The sequence below is a fragment of the Hylobates moloch genome, unplaced genomic scaffold (assembly GCF_009828535.3).
Source record: "Hylobates moloch isolate HMO894 unplaced genomic scaffold, HMol_V3 SCAFFOLD_2, whole genome shotgun sequence".
In the NCBI taxonomy this organism is placed as follows: Eukaryota; Metazoa; Chordata; class Mammalia; order Primates; family Hylobatidae; genus Hylobates; species Hylobates moloch.
In genome coordinates this window covers 135,098,110-135,120,876 of record NW_026652277.1, presented here as the reverse complement: position 1 = coordinate 135,120,876, position 22,767 = coordinate 135,098,110, and the positions used below count along the sequence as shown (strand labels likewise).

Here is a 22,767-nt window from a genome sequence, read left to right as displayed (position 1 = left end):
TAAAATCACAAAAGTCAGAGAAAAAGTGGAAGACAAAAGTAGGAACAAAGAACAAGGGCAACAAATGAAAAATAATAACAAATATGGTAGATATTAATTTAACTATATCAGTAGTCACTTTGAACATCAGTAGTCTAAATACACTAACTAAAAGACAGAGGCTGTTTGAGTGGATCAACAAACAAGACTCAACTATACATTGTCTATAAGAAACCCACTTTAAATATAAAGACACATCATATAGATCAAAAGTAAAGGGATGGAGATAGTATATCATGCTATCGCTAATCAAATGAAAGAAGAAACAATTTCAGACACAGCAGACTTCAGAGCAAGGAAAGTTATAAGGGATAAAGCGGGACATTACATAACGATAAAGGGATCAGTTCTCCAAGAAGACATAATAATCCTTAATGCATATGTCTCTAACAACAGAGCATCAAAATACATGAGGCAGCAACTGATAGAACTGCAAGAAACAGGTGAAGCCACTATCACCATTGAAGACTTCACGACATCTGTCTATCAGAAATGGGCAAATCCAGCAGAAAAAAAATCACTAAGGATATACTGATGAACTCAGTAACACCATAAATTAATTGGCTATAATGGACGTCTATCTACTATTAATAATTTATCCAACAACAGCAGAATAAACATTCTTCTAAAGCTCCCATGGAACATTCACGAAGACAGGCCATAAAATACACTTCAACAAATTTAAAAGAATAGAAATCATACAATATCTGTCCTCAGACTACAATGCCATTTAACTAGAAATCAATAACTGAAAGATAGCTGGAAAATCTCAGAACACTTGGAGATTAAACAACATATTTCTAAATAACAAATGGGTAAAAGAAGAAATCTCAAATTAAAAATATTTTGAACTAAAAATGAAAACAAAACGTCAAAACTTACGGGAATCAGTAAAATCAGTGCTTAGAGGGAAGTTTACAGCACTGACTGCATGTATTAAAAAAAAAGATCTAAAATTATTTAAGCTTTTACCTTAGGAAACTAGAAAAAGAAGAGTAAATTAAGTCCCAAATAAGAAGAAGAAACAAAACTAAGACAAAAGAAAAAAATAAAAAAGAAGTATAGTGGAAATCAATGAAATTGAAAACAGGAAATCAATAGAGAAAAATCAATGAAACCAAAAGCTGGTTCTTTGAAAAGATAAAATTGATAAGCCTCTAGCCAGACTAAGAAAAAAAGACAGTGGATGCAAATTGCTAATAGTAGAAATGAAGGCGGGGACATCTCTATAGAACCCATGGAGATTAAAAGGATAATCAAGGAATACTATTAACAACTCTATGCTCACAAATTTAATAACCTAGATGAAATGGACCAATTCTTTTAAAGACACAATATGCCAAAACTCACAGAAGAAGAAATAGACAATTTGAATATGTCCACATCTATTAAATAAATGGAATCAATAATTAATAGCCTTCTGAAATAGAAAGCACCTGGGCCAGATGGATTGAATGGTGCATTCTACCAAACATTTATGGGAAAATTGTACCATCTCTACAATGTCTTTCAGAAAATTGAACCAGAGGGACTACTTCCAATTAGGCCAATGAATGAGTTTATTCTAGGCCAGAATTACCCTAAAACCAAAACTAGTCAAATATATTACAAGAAAAGAAAATTTTAGACCAGTATCTCTCTTGAATATTGCAAGAATTGCAAAAGTCCTGAACAAAATATTAGCAAATCAAATCGAGCAATATATTACAATAGTTTTGTATCACAGTCAAGTGGGATTTATCCCAGCTATGCAAGTTTGAGTCAACATTTGAAAATCAATTAGTGTAGTCCACTACATCAACAGACTAAAGAGGAAAAATCAGGTGATCACATTGATAGATGCAGAAAATGCTTTTGACAAAATTCAACACCGATTCGTGATGAAAAATCCTCAGCAAACTAAGAATAGGGGTAAATTCCTTGAGAAAGAACATGTATAAAAAACTTGTTGTTAACATCATTACTTAATAGTGAGAAATTAGAGGCTTTCTCACTAAATCAGAAACAAGGTAAGGATGTTCCCTCTCCCAATTTCTTTTCAACATTGCAGTGGAAGTCACAGCATGCAACAATTCAAGAAAAGGCATATTGATTGGGAATGAAGAAATAATGCTGTCTTTGTTCACAGATGACATGATCATCTATGTAGAAAATCTGAAAGAATTGACAAAAAGACTCCTGGAACTCATAAGTGATTATAGCAAGTTTGCAGGACACAAGGTTAATATACAAAAGTCAATCACTTTCCTGTATAACAGCAATGGACAAGTGGAATTTGAAATTAAACACAGAGTATCATGTACGTTAACACCCACAGAAAATGAAATACTTAGGTATAAATCTAACAGCATATGCACAAAAATCTATATGAGAAAAACTATAAAACTCTGATGAAAGAAATCAAAATACTAAATAAGTGTAAAGATATTCCATGTTCATAGATAGGAAGACTCAATATTGTCAAGATATCATTTCTTCTCAACTTATCTATAGATTCAGTAAAATTCCAATGAAAATCCCAGCTAAAGTTATTTTGCGGATATTAACAAACTGATTCTAAAGTTTATATGGAGAGGCAAAAGACCTAGAATAGGTAGGTAGCACAGTATTGAAGGAGAAGAACAAAGTTGGGGAAGGCTGATATCAACTATGTGACATTCTGGGAAAGTAAAAAACTATGTAGACAGTAATAAGATCAGTAGTTGCGAGAAGGCTGGGGGAAGAAGTGGTGAACAGACAGAGCACAGAGGACTTTGAAGGCAGTGGAACTATTCTACGTGATACTATAATGGTGGATACAGGTCATTACACATTTGTCCAAACCTGTAACATGTACAATACAAAATTGAACTCTAATGTAAACTATGGACTTGGGGTGATAATGATGTCATTGTAGGCTCATTGATTGTAACAAATGTACTACTTTGGTAGGGGTATTGATAATGGGGGAAAGTTATGCATGTGTGGAGAAAAGGAGTATCTGGGAAATCTTGGTACATTCCTCTCAATTTTGCTGTGAATCTAAAACTGCACTAAAAAATAAAATCTTACCAAAAAAAAAAGAAGTCCATGCAGTATCTAAAGTTGAACGAGATGCACACATAACCTCCCCCCAGCCCCATACACAAACATGCTCCAAAATGAAGTCCTAAGAGTAGCATGAGGTTTTTTTTTAACTGGAACTCATTAAGAATATGATTAATACTCATTATTTTCTTTAAAAAATGAGTCAATTTTATGTTGCTAGTTTCTAGGTACATTATTAAGCGTACTTTACCTCCATCTGCTGGAAAATTAAGCAATTACAAGTTACCTTGGTCCTTTTTTTCTGAATGCATTCAATTATCTTCAAAATGTATGGGATTAAAAAAAAAAAAAAAAAAGTAAGGGAAAAACCTGTCTTTCTGTCCTGAATAATGTTTCTGACACTTCAACATGTCATATTATATCAGTTAAATAAAAGAATGACAAAATTACCAATGACCTTTGAATTAGATAATTGCTCTGATTGCTCACATGTGTATCCCATTCTCTGTTCAGATCAGAAATCAGTACAAACTGAATATATTGGATAAATATTGGTTGAACTGGAGAGTAACTTTAGTAAGGTTATCCATCTCCAAACCCCTATACTCTCCAAATGTCCTCAAACTTAGGTTCACAGTGCCCTTGACACTGTTGTTGGAGATTTTTGATGTACTTCTAATTTTAAACATTTTTTCCTGCATTTTGGAATTCATATTTGGAATTCCCAGACCAGACCAGCATTATTTTCTCTAATTTTTCATTTTAGTCTCAGTAATGATGATAGTAATAGCTAACATTTATTTAATGTTCTTACCATGTGCTAGGGATAGAGTGATATATAAATATCTGTAAAGCAGGCCATTTTCTCTGTTTACAGAAGAGCTGGAGTAACCTTCCCAAGACCAAAAAGTTAGTAAGTGAAGGAGCTGGCTTCATCAAGTTATTTGTCACTTAGACATTTACCCCCTAATTTTCTTACTTGCTGAATGCAAAGGATGTATTTTATATGTGGCTAATATGAATTCATAAGGATCGACAACACTTACTAAATACCTAATATATGTCAGGCACCCTCCTGGGGCTCTAGGGGAACAAAGATAATTCAAGCACAGTCTCAGCCAAAGATACTTACATTCTAATGCTAGATGAAGAAAAGAAAGCAGCAAAAGAAAACCAAAACCAAAATCACATGTGGCTAGTGCACTGGTAGAAGAACACGTGAAGTGGAGTGAGGACAGAGAGAAGATGTCCTTCACCTGGCATAGGAAGGCAGAAAAGGCTTCCCAGGAAAAATGATGCAAGAACTGAGGCTTAAGTAAGGTTAGGCAGATGGGGAAGATCATTCCAACCTGAAGAGACTACCTATGTGAAGGGTTGGAGGGGTAGAAGTCCTGCAGTGTGTAGATAGTGTACTGTGGTTAGAATGAAGGATGGCTTTGCATAGCAGAGATTGGATATGCGGGCAGGAGCCAGATTGCACAGTGCAACACACAATGAGTTAAAGAGTTGGATAACTGGTGTAAGATTGTTAGATTTCATATTAAAATCATATTTGGAGTTATTTGCATATTATGTAATTATGCTGCATTTTTAGGTGATGTTTTACATCAAGACTGAGAGTGAATAGGTCAAGAAGTTGTGTTCAGCTGCAAGTGAGATCTGTGATTTTTCGAGGCTTAAGCCTGCGGTATGGTTGCGCTATTGCACTGGTCTAGAACAGACCATTTCCATTGTAGTCTCTGTGACTGGGGCTCCCTGGAGTTGTGCAGTGTGCAATGTGTTTGGTTGTAAGCGGTGGCCAGGGAGCTCCACAATGCCATCAGTCACCTAGACTTGATCTTTTCCCAAACTTCCTTAGTGAGTCCTTTATTCAATTCTCACAAGATGGCTGTCGCCCCTCTTGCATAGTGTCCGCCTCCTGGGTTGGGGGAGGGTGAAGGACAGAGGTGTGCCACAGTGATAAGCACATCTGACTAACCAGACCGTGTCACATGATTGGGCTGCAATCAAACTTCACAAACAGGTTTTCCTCCCAGCATGCTGCCCTGAACAATATCAGATATATATGAACTTGAAGAAAAGGAGAGGACATTGGGTAGACTGTAGCAGTACATACTACACATACTACACACAGTATCAAGCTGCAGCCATTTTTGTTTCTTCAAAGAGAACATTATTTCAAATCATTTTCATATTTATCTTTTCAAGCAAAAGTTATGTATGCTCTACAAATTTCTTTCTAACCTTTGATATTATTCTTGTTAAAAATCTGCTTTTCCTCTCATACATATATGTATAGATATTTAATCTTTTGGTTTCTTCTTATTTTAGATAAAGCGTTTCTGTCTCTAGCTTCAGACACTGTGGAACCAACTATACTTAATGCCACTAACACTAGCCTCACAATCAGATTACCTCTGGCCAAGACAAACCTCACATGGTATGGCATCACCAGCCCTACTCCAACATACCTGATTTATTATGCAGAAGTTAATGACAGGAAAAACAGCTCTGACTTGAAATATAGAATTCTGGTAAGGTTGGAACTAGTGGTCTTTGTCTTTTCACAAGATGTTCTTTTTTGATATAAAATTATGAGCCATAGTAAAGTATTTCCTATATGTTCTGAAATGGACTAGTATGCAACTTTTTTACAGCTAATGATTCATCCCAACATATTGTGTTCTAGTTTTCTTGACTGGGAGTAAGTTAAGCTTCAAGGAAGTATATCAACTCTTGCCCATTGATGGATTGCCATGGTAACAGTTTTCTGAGTGTCCAGAAAGAATTGGGTTTATTCCCCTCCCTGATTATCTAATTATCCTCAGAGAGAATGATAGAGACTTATTTTTGCGGTCTATGGAGCAGACCGAAGATTGAGGAGTAAGAAATGAACTGGATGGAAAGAACGTTGCCTTATACCTCTTCTCCACAGCATTTATCTAATATAAAAATTGTACATTATATTTTGTCTTTTGCTTCCTGTGTGCAGAGAAATATACTGCTATGGAGATACTGTTTTTAGTCATCATTGTATGCCTAGCAGCTAGCACAGTTATTGGCACTGTGTAGGCATTCACTAGATATTTCTTGAATGAATTGGCACTATTCATTCAATCATTGAATGATGAAATGTATTCATTAGTATTTCAGTCGTCTTAGTGATGGAATCACATATATCCAATATTTTGCTTTGTGCTTGGCTTTATTTAGCCCGTTCAAAAGGTGAAATTGACTAACTGTTGGACGTTAAACACTATATGTTTTCCCATAAAGTGTATGTGATTTTTCATTACTTCCTTAATTTTGTCTAATTAATCCTTTTTACACATTTCTAAAATAAGTAATTTCAGATAGGTTAGATCATTTGGCTGGTCAAGATTGGACTTGCAGCACTGGACATGTCTGTTATTAAATTTAATCTATCTTATTGTCTTCCCATTGATTAACAGTGGTCTAAGACAGTGGTTCTCAACCTTGGCGGCACATTGAAGCTTTAAAAAAAAAAAAACACTCTGCATCTAGGCTTCACCCCAGATAACTCAATGAGAATCTCTGGCAATAGAACCCAGGCATAGTAGTTTCTTAAAACTTCCCAGATGATAGCAAAGTATAAACAAAGTTGAGAACCATTGGTCTAAGGAAAGTCTTTTTACTCTCTTAAACTTTATTTCTAAGAATGATTAGATAATATAAAAATCTTTTATTGTATTCACATATGTGTCACATGTTTTCTACCATCTTGCTGAATTTCTAATACAATGTTAATGAAATAGTGTCCTCTTCTAGGAATTTAACTTCCCATGTGAAATGATTTATGCCACAAAACCAGCTGAGGGCTACCAATCATTTGGTATTTATTCTTGGAAATACTGAACAACTCAGGTCTGGGTAGATTGGACAGTGGTATCACCATTAATAATCCAGAATTTAAAATAAATTAACTTTTTTGAGCTTTTAACTTTGTTCTCTCTTTGATTAATTTCTACCAATTTGTATAAAATGTTAAGAATAAGATATTGATTTTTAAAAAATCAATTACAGGAATTTCAGGACAGTGTAGCTCTTATTGAAGATTTACAACCATTTTCAACATACATGATACAGATAGCTGTAAAAAATTATTATTCAGATCCTTTGGAACATTTACCACCAGGAAAAGAGATTTGGGGAAAAACTAAAAATGGAGGTAAGTTATGGGCTTGGTGTGGGTTTCTCAAGCAGAATATTGTGATATATGTGATGTGTACGTCGATGTTTATTTTTTAAAATCCGAATGCGGAGTAATTTTAGTAAGCTTTTGTAAGTTTAATAAGAAAAATGTGTTTGTAGAAAACTTTGACCTGACCCTTACTCTAACCCCTGAAGTTGACTAATAATATTCTATCAAAATAGAAAGCAACTAGGATGTAAAACATTGAAATCAATATTGTTTGACCAAGAAACACATTATTTGGTCTCACCACACAGTGTCACTATTTTTCCAGATACTCATAGGTTTCTGTACATGTGGTGAGCTGTAGAAAAACCAAGCCTTTTTTCTATGTGAATTTTACTGAGGCCTGAGGTGTAAAGTTATGCAACAGTATTGCCTTAAAGAAAATAGGTCTAAAAAGGTTTTCTAAGAACTGATGAGGTGGTGATTATTATGAGGTGATGACATTTATTTCAGATGTCTCTGATGATATTCACAAAACTCACCCAAATTGGGTTATTCCCCATTGGCCATATACTTGAGCTGGAGTCACAGAATGATTTGGTCACTGGGCAAAAATAAGTGGGAGCCTTTTAGGCAGTCTGTTAACCTACGATTATAGAAGAGGCTGACTTTCTTTCTGGACATCTGTTATTTATTCTGTTCTTACCATATGATTACTCTTCAACCCAAACTCCATTACTTCTTTCCATCTTTCAGCGCTATTGCAGCATCCTTTATTATTCCTTGCTATTTATTTCAGTACCAGAGGCAGTGCAGCTCATTAATACAACCGTGCAATCAGACACCAGCCTCATTATATCTTGGAGAGAATCTCACAAGCCAAATGGACCTAGAGAATCAGTCCGCTATCAGTTGGCAGTCTCACACCTGGCCCTAATTCCTGAAGCTCCTCTAAGACAAAGTGAATTTCCAAATGGAAGGCTCACTCTCCTTGTTACTAGACTGTCTGGTGGAAATATTTATGTGTTAAAGGTACAGTGAGTTTACTAGGCACTCTTTATTGTCATTCTCAAGTGCAAGGCTCTCAAAAGGTTAAGCAATTGTTCTTTTTTGCCAAAAGGTTCTTGCGTGCCACTCTGAGGAAATGTGGTGTACAGAGAGTCATCCTGTCACTGTGGAAATGTTTAACACACCAGAGAAACCTTATTCCTTGGTTCCAGAGAACACTAGTTTGCAATTTAATTGGAAGGCTCCATTGAATGTTAACCTCATCAGATTTTGGGTTGAACTACAGAAGGTAGACTTTTAATGCAAGTCTTAATTTTATGATATAGAATAAATTGGAAAGGCCTTTTTCATGCATCTAGAACATGCTCATGTATAAATAAACAATATATTTCACAACTTTCATTGATTTATGTTTGGCATGCAGAAGCAGTGAGTTATCCAGACTAATTTCTGGTGGGAAGAATTCTCAGGGAGATTAATTTGCTTTTAAAAGGCTTTATGTAAAAGGATATAAGTTATAGTGTACTAATTTTATAATATTTTACTTAGTTTAGATGTTAGCATGGTTCTCTGGTTTAAAGTCCATAGTAACTTGGTGTTTCCTATGAAAAAAATGAAAAAGCTGAAGAAACAAAAAACGAAAACCTTGTTTAGAAATGTTCTTTTCATCATTTAAGGGCTGTGCAGTAACAAGAGAGAAGTAAACCATAAAACCAGCTTATTCTAAAGTAGTTTTGTTGTTGGCTTGCAAACTATAAATGATCCCTTATCCAAAACTTTTCATGCTTTAACCAATAATAAAGCACCCACTGAATTTTAAGGCATCAATTAACCTGATTAATTCATTGATGGGGAAAGCCTACGTTGACTTTTATGGTGATAAACTTAAAATTGATTATTAAGTTTTTATAATTGCTACTTGTTATTTTAACTATTATATATTTGCATGTGCATGTTTGTATATTTCTGGGCCTATGTATGTGTACACATTTTTAAAGATTAGTTAGAAATGTTTTGTTCAGTCGTAACTCAAAAAGCAAATAAGTATAATCATGGCCTCACTACTTCTTAAAAATGCAGTTATTCCCCAGGATGTTTAAAAATTATTATGTAAGGTATTTTTGTGATCTTATACTTTATAGATAAAAACTATGAAAACTGTGGAACAACACTGAATATTGAGTTGATAAACTCAAAGGCCATAGTTTCACTGGACTTTTTCCGTTAAGCATGTTTCTGATGATTTGTTGCCTATTTAAAAAATTGCCACCTTATAAAAATGCAGTTAAATTGGAGAAGTTGGAGGAGTGCCTTTTAAAATGACATCTATTTTAGTAAACTTAATGCAGTTCAGTCTAAAACCAAGAGGAAGGATGTAAAGTTCATTTCCAAGATTATCAAAGAAATGAAATGGGAAAAGACTTCAGAGATAATTGACACCGCAGCCTCTCATTTTATTGATCAGAAATGGAGACCTAGACAGATGCCAGATGTCACAAGGCAGAGAAAAATCCCAGGGCTGACTTCTCCCTACAGCAGTCCTATTAGGGTGCTGTCCGTGGAAGGAATAGGAGTCATTAAGTCATCCATCCCACTCTTTAAAGTTTGGGGAGAAGGACAGCAGACAGATCTCCTGGTTGAGTTCTCATGACTTTCATGCAGTGCTTTTTGTTTCTAAACTTCCTCTGTTTTCACACTTGCTCAACACAGGTTCCAGGCAGACCATTTAGAAACTCATGAAGCTGCAAATACAAGATAGAGTCATTTGTACATGAGTGGCCATCTACAAATACTAACTATGAGTACAGTAAAAGTCTGTGGTTCTGCAGGGGTTGATGAGTGCTATGTAGTCAGAAAGTGCTGTCTCTTTTGAATAACATGAACCTACCTCACAATGACAGGACAGCTGGGAATAATACCGTAACTCCATACTGAAACTCTGAGGAGTGGGCAATAAAAGGGAATATTTGTCTTTTTAATTAGTAATGTTTTAGAAAGGAAACAGGAAGAAAACAATAAACTTTGTCTCTGTCATTTCTGTCAAAATTTCCTTATCTGAAAAATGAGGGAACTAGAGCACAAGGTGAAGTTTCTATCTAGATCTGGGGTGTCCAATCTTTTGTCTTCCCTGGGCCATACTGAAAGAGCTGTCTTGAGCCACATGTAAAATATACTAACATCAACGATAGCTGATGAGCTAAACAAAATGCCCTAAAAAAATTCGTAATGTTTAAAGAAAGCTTACGAATTTGGGTTGGGCTACATTCAAAGTCATCCTGGGCCACATGTGGCCCACAAGCTGAAAGTTGGACAAGCTTGATCTAGATCTTAAATTCTATATAATATAAGAAACTCACAACAGTGTATAGAAGAAGAACATATTTAAAATGGGGAGGAAACAAATAATTTTGTTTGGTAAATTTTTTCATGGAAGCCCATTAAAATTGTGTTTTTCTCAGCTGTTCAGGCAAATCCCTATCAGAACCATAAGTTTCTGAAGTTCCAAACTCTCAGACATCTTAACTCACACTCCCCCTCACTCCCACCCACATAATTTGAAAATCCCTCTATGGTAGCCTTCACCCCTGCACTTGTTGGCTTCTGACAAATGGAAAGTCCTGACACCCTTGTGATTTACTGGGATATCCTGTGGCACCTCTCCAAGTTGGTGGTCTGCCCAGACATTCATTACTGTGGTGATGCCAACACTCTACTGTTTTCCAGCGGTACCCTTGGTCAAACATCTCCTGACATTTCAAGGAGCTCTGATAATTTCTTGATGGTTTGGACTATTCACTATAGGTAATTTCTCCACCAGATAATGAAGGAGACAGAACCATAAAGAGTTAAGACTTTTTTTTTTTTTTGGCCAGGAATTAATTTCTCTCTCTCTGAGGTTCACAGTAAATATTATGGATTCAATGCACTTGTTTCATTAAGCTATTAAGCTATATGTCTCAGCAGGATTGATACATTTATGAGTTTAGTGCAGGCAATGTCCCTGACATCAGCAGTTATATTTTTTAAGTTTTCATTCCTTCCATTCCCTTATTCCCCTTTCTTATTGTACATAGTGGTCTACTGACCGAAAATGCTATAGAGAATCATTCCTTACTGAATAGAAAACTAATATAAAGTATCCCTTTAATGAAATGATGTGACCTCATGAATATTAAGTGAAAAAGAAGGTATAAATTAAGTTTATTTATGGAAACTGACCTTTTTATGAAACTATGAGGGAAAATACACCAAAAACGTTTCACAAATTGCCATATCTTTTTGTCTTTTCCTATTTGTATGTTAAGAAATTATCATTTTCAAATAATGATACTAAGGATCCAAATATACAGATTTTTAAAAAGCAATGTCACAGAGCAAGAAATTTCAGATAGCTGCAATTAGAGGCTCAATATCTAAAGTGGAATGAAAACAAGATTTTCTGTATTTAGCTTCTAGCCTTGCTACCTAGTAGCTTCATAATAGTGGGCAAAAATTTTCTTCTTTTGGCTATGTAGGCTTCCAGTGTATAAAAATAAAGAATTCTGTTTACATGTCTGAAGAGGGTGTTAGGAGGAAAAAAAAGCCTTAGTTTGTAAGTCACTGTGGACTTCTTTATCAAAATATGTAATCAAAACATGTAAAAATATTATTGCTATGAAATTAACAAATCCCTGGGATTTGAAAGTACCATTGTTTTGATCCATCGTTGTTCCATAGCTATGGATTTGCATTCTTAGCCATCCTGATTAAATGTAGGTATCTACTCTTTGAGATAACAAGAAGTCATAGCTCTGAATCTTCCTCAATGATATATAGTCAGAGGTGTATGTCCCACTTTGAGCTTCTCCCATGAACAGTCATGTAAATCAGTTATATCTTGTCATAAAAAGCAAAACGACTATAGGCAGTGGGGTAATGTTTGGGATCATTCATAAAGAAGTTCTTATTCTTTAATAGAAAAGAATGCTTAAATTTTAATCACTTGCTATAAGCCTATACATTTTTGTGTTTTAAGAATATTTTCTTAAAGAAACAAAAATATTAATCGTGACTTTTTTTTCTAGTGGAAATACAATGAGTTTTACCACGTTAAAACTTCATGCAGCCAAGGTCCTGCTTATGTCTGTAATATCACAAATCTACAACCTTATACTTCATATAGTGTCAGAGTAGTGGTGGTTTATAAGACGGGAGAAAATAGCACCTCAATTCCAGAAAGCTTTAAGACAAAAGGTGAGTACTAACATACTCAATACTCAGAAAACTCTGTTTCAGTTCTTTTCTCATCACTTATTTCACTAATCCTAGAGATATATGAAATTGTTCTTTAAAAGCAGTACATTATTATTTCTAGAACTTGAATTAAGAAATTGAGAAAATATAGGAGACCTTGCAGGCAGTAATGAAATAATACTGGCTGGGTCTGGCTGGATACTGAACTGGGCAAAACTACTTCTTCTTTCAGTATCCTTATTTCATGTCTAGCTAGACAATTTTGTGGTGATAACTATATGAAAATAGTGTTACTGAATGTTCAAAAATATTTATTAGCTACTATATTTGAGATACTGAGATGAAAAATATAAGAAGTTCATTAAAAATTAACTAGTGTTCTGAAAGATATACCTTAACTCTGAGATGAGCTCTATTAAGAATGGAAGGAACAAAGATCTAGAACCAGAAATACCATTTGACCCAGAAATTACATTACTAGTTATATACCCAAAGGAATATAAATCATTCTATTACAAAGATACATGCACACGTATGTTCACTGTAGCACTATTCACAATAATGAATCATTTGGAATCAACCCAAATGCCCATCAACATTAGACTGGATGAAGCAAATGTGGTACATAGACACCATGGCATACTATGCAGCCATAAAAAGGAATGAGATAATGTCTTTTGCAGAGATATGGATGAAGCTGGAAGCCATTAACCTCAGCAAACTAATGCAGGAACAGAAAACCAAACACTGCATGTTCTCACTTACAAGTGGGAGCTGAACAATGAGAACGCATGGACACAAGGAGGGGAACAACACACTGGGGCCTGTCAGGGGGAGGGGTAGGGGGAGAGAGAGCATTAGGAAAAATAGCTAATGCATGCTGGGCTTAATACCTAGGTGATGGATTTCTAGGTGTAGGAAACCACCACAGGACATGTTTACCCATGTAACAAACATTCACGTCCTGCACATGTACCCCAGAACTAAAAATAAAAAAATTAAAAAAAAGAATGGAGGGAAAATCCTCTAAAACTTATGATAATTTTCTTTATTTTCATTTATCACTTATTTTGTTTCAAGTTGAGATATATTGTTAATCTTATCACTAATTCATCAAATCCATCACTAGTAAAAACTTCAAATGCTCATTTAAAAATATGTAATCATTTCAGAATATTTCTGAATATTTCTTTCTTTAAAATTTGTTCTTAAAAAATAAGATACATGTGCAGAACGTGCAGGTTTGTTACATAGGTATACATGTGCCATGGTGGTTTGCTGCACCTATTAACCTGTCCTCTAATTTCCCTCCCCTCAGCTCCTATCCCTCAACAGGCCCTGGTGTGTGTTGTTCCCCTCTCTCTATCCATGTGTTCTCAATGTTCAACTCCCACTTATGAGTGAGAACATGTGGTGTTTTGTTCTCTGTTCCTGTGTTAGGTTGCTGAGGATGATGGCTTCCAGCTTCATCCAGGTCCCTGCAAAGGACATGATCTCATTCCTTCTTATGGCTGCATAGTATTCCATGGTGTATATGTACCACATTTTCTTTATCCGGTTTATCACTGATGGATGGACTTGGTTCCATGTCTTAAATAGTGCTGCAATAAACATATGTGTGCATGTGTCTTTATAGTAGAATGATTTATATTCCTCTGGGTATGAACTCAATAATGGGATTACTGGGTCAAATGGTATTTCTGGTTCTAGATCCTTGAGGAATCGCCATGCTGTGTTCCACAATGGTTGAAATAATTTACTTTCCTACCAACAGTGTAAAAGTATTCCTATTTCTCCACATCCTCATCAGCATCTATTGTTTCCTGACTTTTTAATAATCACCATTCTGACTGGTGTGAGATGGTATCTCATTGTAGTTTTGATTTGCACTCCTCTGATGATCAGTGATGTTCAGCTTTTTTCATATGTTTATTGGCTGCATAAATGTCCTTTTTGAGAAGTGTTTGTTCATATCTTTTGTCCACTTTTTGATGGGGTTGTTTGTCTTTTTCTTGTAAATATGTTTAAGTTCCTTGTACATTCTGGATATTAGCGCTTTGTCAGATGGATAGATTGCAAAAATTTTCTCCCATTCTGTAGATTGTCTGTTCACTCTGATGATAGTTTCTTTTGCTGTGCAGAAGCTCTTTAGTTTAGTTAGATCCCATTTGTCTATTTTGTTGCAATTGCTTTTGATGTTTTAGTCATGAAGTCTTTGCCCATGCCTATGTCCTGAATGGTATTGCCTAGGTTTTCTTCTAGGGTTTTTATGGTTTTGGGTTTTACATTTAAGTGTTTAATCCATCTTGAGTAAAATTTTGTATAAGGTGTAAGGAATGGGCCCAGTTTCAGTTTTCTGCATATGGCAAGCCAGTTTTCCCGGCACCATTTACTAAATAGGAGATCCTTTCCTCATTGCTTGTTTTTGTTAGGTTTGTCGAAGATCAGATGGTTGTAGATGTGTGGTGTAATTTCTGAGGTCTCTGTTCTGCTCCATTGGTCTATATATTTGTTTTGGTACCAGTACCATGCTGTTTTGGTTACTGTAGCCTTGTAATATAGTTTGAAGTCAGGTAGCATGATGCCTCCAGGTTTGTTCTTTTTGCCTAGGATTTTCTTGGCTACATGGGGTCTTCTTTGATTCTATGTGAAATTTAAAATAGCTTTTTCTAATTCTGTGAAAAATGTCAACGGTAGTTAGATGAGAATAGCATTGAATCTATAAATTACTCTGGGCAGAATGGCCATTTTCATGATACTCATTATTCCTGTCCATGGGGATGGAATGTTTTTCCATTTGTTTGTGTCCTTTCTTATTTCCTTGAGCAATGGTTTGTAATTTTCCTTGAAGAGGTCCTTCATATCCCTTGTTAGCTGTATTCCTAGGTATTTTATTCTCTTTGTAGCTATTGTGAATGGGAGTTCATTCATGATTTGGCTCTCTGCTTGCCTATTGTTGGTGTAAAGGAATGCTTATGATTTTTGCACATTGATTTTTTATCTTGAGACTTTGCTGAAGTTGCTTATCAATTCAAGAAGTTTTTGGGCTGAGATGATGGGGTTTTCTAAATACAAAATCATGTCATCTGCAAACAGAGACAGCTTGACTTCCTCTCTTCCTGTTTGAATACCCTTTATTTCTTCCTCTTGCCTGACTGCCCTGACCAGAACTTCCAATACTATGTTGAATAGGAGTGGTGAGAGTGGACATCCTTGTCTTGTACTGGTTTTCAAAGGGAATTCTTCCAGGTTTTGCTCATTCAATGTGATATTGCCTGTAGGTTTGTCATAAATAGCTCTTATTATTTAGAGATATGTTCCATCAAAACCTAGTTTATTGAGAGTTTTTAACATAAAGGGATGTTGATATTGAATTTTATCAAAGGCCTTTTCTGCATCTATTCAGATAATCATGTGATTTTTGTCTTTGGTTCTGTTTATGTGATGGATTACATTTATTGACTTGCATATGTTGAATCAGCCGTGTATCCCAGGGATGAAGCCGACTTGTTCATGGTGGATATGTTTTTTGATGTGCTGCTGGATTCCGTTTGCCAGTATTTTATTGAGGATTTTTACATCAATGTTCATCAGGTATATTGGCCTGAAGTTTGTTGTTGTGTCTCTTCCCAGTTTTGGTATCAGGATGATGCTGGCTTCATAAAATGAGTTAGGAAGGAATTCCTCGTTTTCCATTGTTTGGAACAGTTTCAGAAGGAATGGTACCAGCTCCTCTTTGTATTTCTGGTAGAATTCAGCTGTGAATCCATCTGGTCCTGGGCTTTTTTGGTTGGTAGGCTATTAATTACTGCCTCCATTCCAGAGCTTGCTACTGGTCTAGTCAGGGATTCAACTTCTTCCTGGTTTAGTCTTGGTGTATGCATCCAGGAATGTATCCATTTCTTCTAGATTTTCTAGTTTATTTGCATAGAGGAGTTTATAGTATTGTCTGGTGGTAGTTTGTATTTCTGTGAGGTCAGTGGTGATATCCCCTTTATCATTTTTTTATTGTGTCTATTTGATTCTTCTCTGTCTCCTTCTTTATTTGTCTAGCTAGAGCTCTATTTTGTTATTTATTTTATTTTTAAAAAAAAATGGCTCCTGGATATGTTGATTTTTTTGGAGGGCTTTTTGTGTCTTTATCTCCTTCAATTATTCTCTGATCTTAGTTATTTCTTGTCTTCTGCCAGCTTTTGGATTAGTTTGCTTTTGCCTCTCTAGCTCTTTTAATTGTGATATTAGGGTGACGATTTGAGATCTTTCTGGCTTTCTAATGTGGGCATTTAGTGCTATGAATTTTCCTCTTAACACTGCTTTAGTTGTGTCCCAGAGATTCTGGTACATTGTCTCTGTTCTCATTTGTTTCAAAGAACTTATTTATTTCTGCCTTAATTTCATTATTTACCCAGGAGCCATTCAGGAGCAAGTTGTTCAATTTCCATGAAACTGTGTGATTTTGAGTGAGTTTCTTAATCCTGGGTTCTAATTTGATTGCACTGTGGTCTGAGAGACTGTTTGTTATGATTTCAGCTCTTTTGCATTTGCTGAGGAGTGTTTTACTTCCAATTATGTGGTATATTTTAGAATAAGTACCATGTGGCATTGAGAAGAATGTATATTCTGTTGATTTGGGCTAGAAAGTTCTGTAGACATCTACTAGGTCCACTTGATCCAGAGCTAAGTTCAAGTCCTGAATATCCTTGTTAATTTTCTGTCTTGTTGATCTGTCTAATACTGGCAGTGGGGTGTTGAAGTTTCCCACTATTATTGTGTGGGAGTCTAAGTCTCTTTGTAGGTCTCTAAGAGCTTGTTTTGTGAGTCTGGGTGCTCTTGTATCGGGTGCATATATATTCAGAATAGTTAGCTCTTCTTGTTGAATTGTTCCCTTTACCATTATATAATGCCCTTCTTTGTCTATTTTGATCTTTGTTGGTTTAAAGTCTGTTTTGTCAGAGACTAGGATTGCAACCCCTGCTTTTTTTTTTTTTTTTTGCTTTCCATTTGCTTGGTAAATTTTCCTCAGTCCCTTTATTTTGAGCCTGTGTGTGTGTCTTTGCATGTAAGATGGATCTCCTGAATACAACACACCAATGGGTCTTGACTCCTTATCCAATTTGCCAGTCTGTATCTTTTAATTGGGGCATTTAGCTCCTTTACATTTAAGGTAGGTATTGTTATGTGAGTTTGATCCTGTCACCATGATGCTGTTTGGTTATTTTGCATGCTAGTTGGTGCAGTTTCTTCATAGTGTCATTGATCTTTATACTTTGGTGTGTTTTTGCAATGGCTGGTACCAGTTTTTCCTTTCCATATTTAGTGCTTATTTCAGGAGCTGTTGCAGGGCAGGCCTGGTGGTAACAAAATCCCTCAGCATTTGCTTGTCTGGAAAGGATTTTATTTCTCCTTCGCTTATGAAGCTTAGTTTGGCTGGATATGAAATTCTGGGTTGAAAATTCTTTTCTTTAAAAATGTTGATATTGGCCCCCAATGTCTTCTGGTTTGTAGGGTTTATGTTGAGAGGTCCACTGTTAGTCTGATGGGCTTCCCTTTGTAGGTGACCTGGCCTTTCTCTCTGGCTGCCCTTAACAGTTTTTACTTGATTTCAACCTTGGAGAATCTGACGATTATGTGTCTTGGTGTTGATCTTCTCGTGGAGTATCTTAATGGTGTTCTCTGTGTTTGCCGAATTTGCATGTTGGCCTGTCTTGCTAGGTTGGGGAAGTTCTCTTGGATAATATCCCGAATTGTGTTTTCTGGCTTGTTACCATTTTCCCCATCTCCTTCTGGTACTCCAAGCTATCATAGGTTCAGTCTTTTTATGAAGTCTCAGATTTCTTGGAGGCTTTATTCATTCTTTTTCATTCCTTTTTCTCTCTTCTTGTCAGCATGTCTTATTTCAATAAGGTGGTCTTCAAACTCTGATATCATTTCTTCCACTTGGTCGATTCAGCTGTTGACACTTGTGTATGCTTCACGAAGTTCTTGTGCTGTGTTTTTCAGCTCCATCAGGCCGTTTATGTTCCTCTCTAAACTGGTTATTCTAGTTAGCAATTCCTCCAACTTTTTATCAAGGTTCTTAGCTTCTTCACATTGGGTTAGAACATACTCCTTTAGCTCATCATAGTTTTTTACTACCCATCTTGTGAAGCCTAATTCTGTCAGTTCATCCATCTGATCCTCCACCCAGTTCTGCACCCTTAATGGAGACATTGTGATCATTTGGAGGAGAAGAGGCACTCTGGCCTTTTGGGTTTTCAGCATTTTTTTCATTGGTTCCTTCTCATCTTCGTGAGTTTGTCTAGTTGTGGTCTTTGAGGCTGCTGACCCTTGTATGGGTTTTTGTGGGGGCCCTTGTTGTTGTTGTTGTTGATGCTGTTGTTGTCACTTTCTGCTTGTTTGTTTTTCTTTCAATAGTCACGTCCCTCTTCTGTAGGGCTGCTGCAGTTTGCTGGGGTTCACTTTAGGCCTTATTCATCTGATTTGCTCCCACACCTGGACATGTAACTCAAGGAGGCTGGAAAGCAGCAAAAATGGGTGTCTGCTCCTTCTTCTGGGACCTCTGACCTCAAGGGGCACCAACCTGATGCCAGTAGGATCGCTCCTGTATAGGATGTCCTGACAATCCCTGTTGGAGGGTCTCACCCAGTTGGGTGGCACCAAGAGGAGGATCCATTTAACGAAGCACTTTGTCCCCTGGTGGAAAGGATGTGTTTTGCTGTGGGGAAGCCCACTTGTCTGGGCTTCCCAGATTCCTCAGAACTACCAGGAGGACAGGCTAAGTCTGTTGGTCCACAGAGACTGCAGCCACCCCTTCCCCTAGGGGCTCAGGCCCAGGGAGATCTGAATTCTCTCCCTGAGTCTCTGGCTGCAGTTACTGGAGATTCTGCAGGGAAGCCCCACCCACTGAGGAAGGATGGGTCAGGGTTAGACTCTGGCCGCTGACTACCGCAGCTGGTGTGTTGGGTTGTGGCAACAAGTCGTGGGACCAAGCTGTCCAGCCTCGCTGGCTCCAGCAGGGGAAAAGCACAGCCTGGAGCTATAGAAATGGATGCTGCATTTCCCCCCACCCAGGGAGATTAGTGTGTTAGGCAGTTGGGAGTCCCAGTGCTGGCTGCTGCCCCTCCCTCAAGGAGCTCAAAGGGCTTAGACAGCAGGCAGCAGAAGCCTGTGCTGGTCACCCCTCCCCCAGGGAGGCTTAAGCAGATTCCAGCTGAGAGGCCATAAGAATCTGCACAAATCTGCACATTGTAGGGTTGGGATGCTAGGCCCCGGTGGCGTGGGTTCGAGAGTGGGATCTTCCAATCCATGAGTTGCACAGTTCTGTAGAAAAAGCAGTTTCCCTGGCTGGGTAGCCTGCTCACTCGCCACTCCCCTTGGCTAGAGGGGAGGGGGTTCCCCTTCCCCGTGTGGTTCTCAGGTGGGCTCACTGCTCTTCCTTCTCTCTGTGGGTCACGCCAGCCTTCTAGTCAATTTTGATGAGCAAATCTAGATACCTTGCCAGTGAAGGATTCACACACTTATTATGATTTTTTTCAATAGGAACCTCTGAACGCAGTTACTTCTGGTCGGCCATCTTGACCCCGCCTCTGAATATTTCTTTAATGTTATTTGTCTTTCCTCTTAATATATTCTATGGAAAGATTTCAATGCAGAAGATTAATACTTCAAACATATCAATCAATATTTTCTTTTTTTCCCCAAAGCTGGAGTCCCAAGTAAACCAGGCATTCCCAAATTGCTAGAAGGGAGTAAAAATTCAATACAGTGGGAGAAAGCTGAAGATAATGGATGTAGAATTATATACTATATCCTTGAGATAAGGTATGTGTGTTTGCAAAGTACTTGTAAATGACAAAGAACTAAGAAGATAATTATAAAGTAATCAAAAGTAATACTATTTATACAAATGTATTTATATACAAACACAAAGATCTTTAGTTCAAGGACTCACATGCATCATTATGTTCTTCGCTCAATTCCTAGATGTTGGTCTTGGCATGCTAATTATAAAACAAATCACATCATTCTCAGAAATCTCTAACTGCTCATTGACACTTTATGGAAATTGTTTGATCACAGGCTCATGTAACCAGTATTTACTTAATATCAGTTTTGTTTAAAAAGCTTAGCTGATGTTTAACGTTAAATGATGATGGCATGTAAATTCCTGATGATAATTTGCTTTAACAAGGTGAATACTCTCTGGTGAGAATTGCCGATGAAGTAGATATTTTTCATATTGTAAAATTAGGTCAGGTTCTGAAATGGTCTGAAGTATAGAGGTCACACAGGATTCTCTATTCATTGGGAAGATTACAGTTTGCAGTGTGTTCCCAGGGACTGAAAACACACCATCGATGAAAACCAGCCACTGATGAACAGCCTCAGACGTGGCCAGTACGGGGAGCACATGAACCATAACTGGCTCAGAAGGACTGATTTCATGCCAACTTGAGGGGAGAATTCCAAATTCCAAAGACACTCCTCTCACAGGACTATGAAACCATCTTTTAAGAAGTTCCAAGGACAAAAGTCACTTCAATAATTATAGTCCTGGCAACTTGATCTTTAGATCTATTTTTGCTTCATCTGGCTCTGGCATTCCCATAACCTTAAAAAACGTTCCTGTTCATACTAGAGAATTCCCTTGGCCCTTATTTCTAATTGAAACCTCCTTGAAGTTTCTGTTGCTGCTTTTCATGCAGAGTGAAATACATTCTAATCTGCAGAACTGTCTTGGTGGTTTGTGACTGTAATGATGTTCATCAATCAGGTCACACATCAGGTTTTTGCTAGGACCTCTTTAGTGTGTAACCCTGTGTAACACCTTAAGTGCTACTAAAATGACTCCATCTAAATACTTTGCATACTCCTTGCTCCAGGTCTCCACTGTCAGGACATGGACTATAGGATGACTGAATGATTGTTGTAACTTCAGTATCTCAAAATAAGTCCTTCAGTCAGGACACTCTAGTTAGAATCTGTGTACTCGCTGATGGGGTAGTGGAAGTGCAAAGTGCATGAACTTGGGAGTTGAACAAGCCTTATTAGTTTCCGAGGGTTGCCACAATAAAGGACCACCAACAGGGTGGCTTGAAACAGTAGACATTTATTCTTACAGCTCTAGAGGTTAGAAGTCTGAAACCAAGGTATCAGCGGGACTGCTTATTCTGATGGTTCTGGGGCAGAATCCATCTTTGCCTCTTAGCTTCTGGCGTTTGCTGGCAGTCCTTGGTATTCCTTGGCTCGTAGATGCATCACTGTCATCATCACGTCCTGCATCACAAGGTGTTCTCTGTGTCCAAATTTCCCTCTTCTTATGCAAGTGCCAGTCATTGGATTAGGGTCCACCCTAAACTACTATGACCTCATCTTAACTTGATTGCATTTGTCAAGATCTTATTTCCAAACAAGGTCACATTAAAATATTCTGAGTGGGCATGAATTTTGGGAGGATGTGACTCAATCCAGTACACAAACCATGTTTAAATCCTTGTTCTTTTCCTTTTTTGAACTTAAGTTTCCTCATCTGTAAAATGGAGATGATAATATCTATCTCATCTCTTTAGGCTGTTGTGGACTCAGTGAATTAAAACAACATTATGTAAAGCCCCAGTACAGTATGTTGTAAATAGAAGGTGCTCAACCAACATCAGAATTCTTCTTTCTTTTCTCAATGGCCATTGTGTAGAGCCACTTCACAAATTCTCAAGGGCCTCTTTCTTTTGGATCAGAGTTGTTTGGTTAAACAGTGAAATGGCGAATGCTAAAGGTGAGACTTCACAAAATGTGTAAAAACACTCTGTCCTAATGCTTTGCTCAGGATGGTCCTTAAAGGGACCCTCAGCTCCCGGGAACAGCTGTGACCAACTCTGCTGCCCTGCTGCTCCCGATGTTCTTACCCTTTCCCTGCCTCTTATGAGGGCCAGCCCTCACTCTCTGTTGGTCTTCAGAAGGATGAGTCAATTAGCAGGAATAGAACCAGATTCTCCCACATATCCCTAAGCTTATTGTGGATTGGCACCAAGTCCTAAAACTATTGCGGTCTGAAAAGTTTCAGACCTGAAATGTTCTTCATTGTTAGAGAAGACATAAATGGGAGACCTTGAGCTTGCCTTTGATGATTCTGTAAAAAGTCATTGCAGTTATGTCTTTTGAATCTGGCCCTTGTGCTCTTTCCATGTTTCAAATGAAAAACAATTGGCTTGACTTTGAGGTGGAATGTAGGTCAATACAAAGGGAAGCCACGAGCCTCAGAATCTCAGATATAATGATAACTTTGGTAGCTGAACTGTCACACT

The 22,767-nt window shown here is 37.2% G+C and overlaps 1 protein-coding gene across 3 annotated transcripts in view; it reads left to right on the top strand.

Annotated features, from left to right (window-relative positions):
- ROS1 (ROS proto-oncogene 1, receptor tyrosine kinase) overlaps nucleotides 1–22,767 on the top strand; it is a 145,518-nt gene that overhangs the window by 83,037 nt on the left and 39,714 nt on the right. For all 3 annotated transcript variants that reach the window (XM_032165650.2, XM_058430549.1, XM_058430548.1), the window contains 6 exons: nucleotides 5,398–5,600; nucleotides 7,111–7,255; nucleotides 8,025–8,257; nucleotides 8,346–8,522; nucleotides 12,298–12,466; nucleotides 20,170–20,287. In XM_032165650.2, the coding sequence (XP_032021541.1) occupies nucleotides 5,398–5,600; nucleotides 7,111–7,255; nucleotides 8,025–8,257; nucleotides 8,346–8,522; nucleotides 12,298–12,466; nucleotides 20,170–20,287 (1,045 nt within the window). The remainder of the gene's footprint in view (nucleotides 1–5,397; nucleotides 5,601–7,110; nucleotides 7,256–8,024; nucleotides 8,258–8,345; nucleotides 8,523–12,297; nucleotides 12,467–20,169; nucleotides 20,288–22,767) is intronic.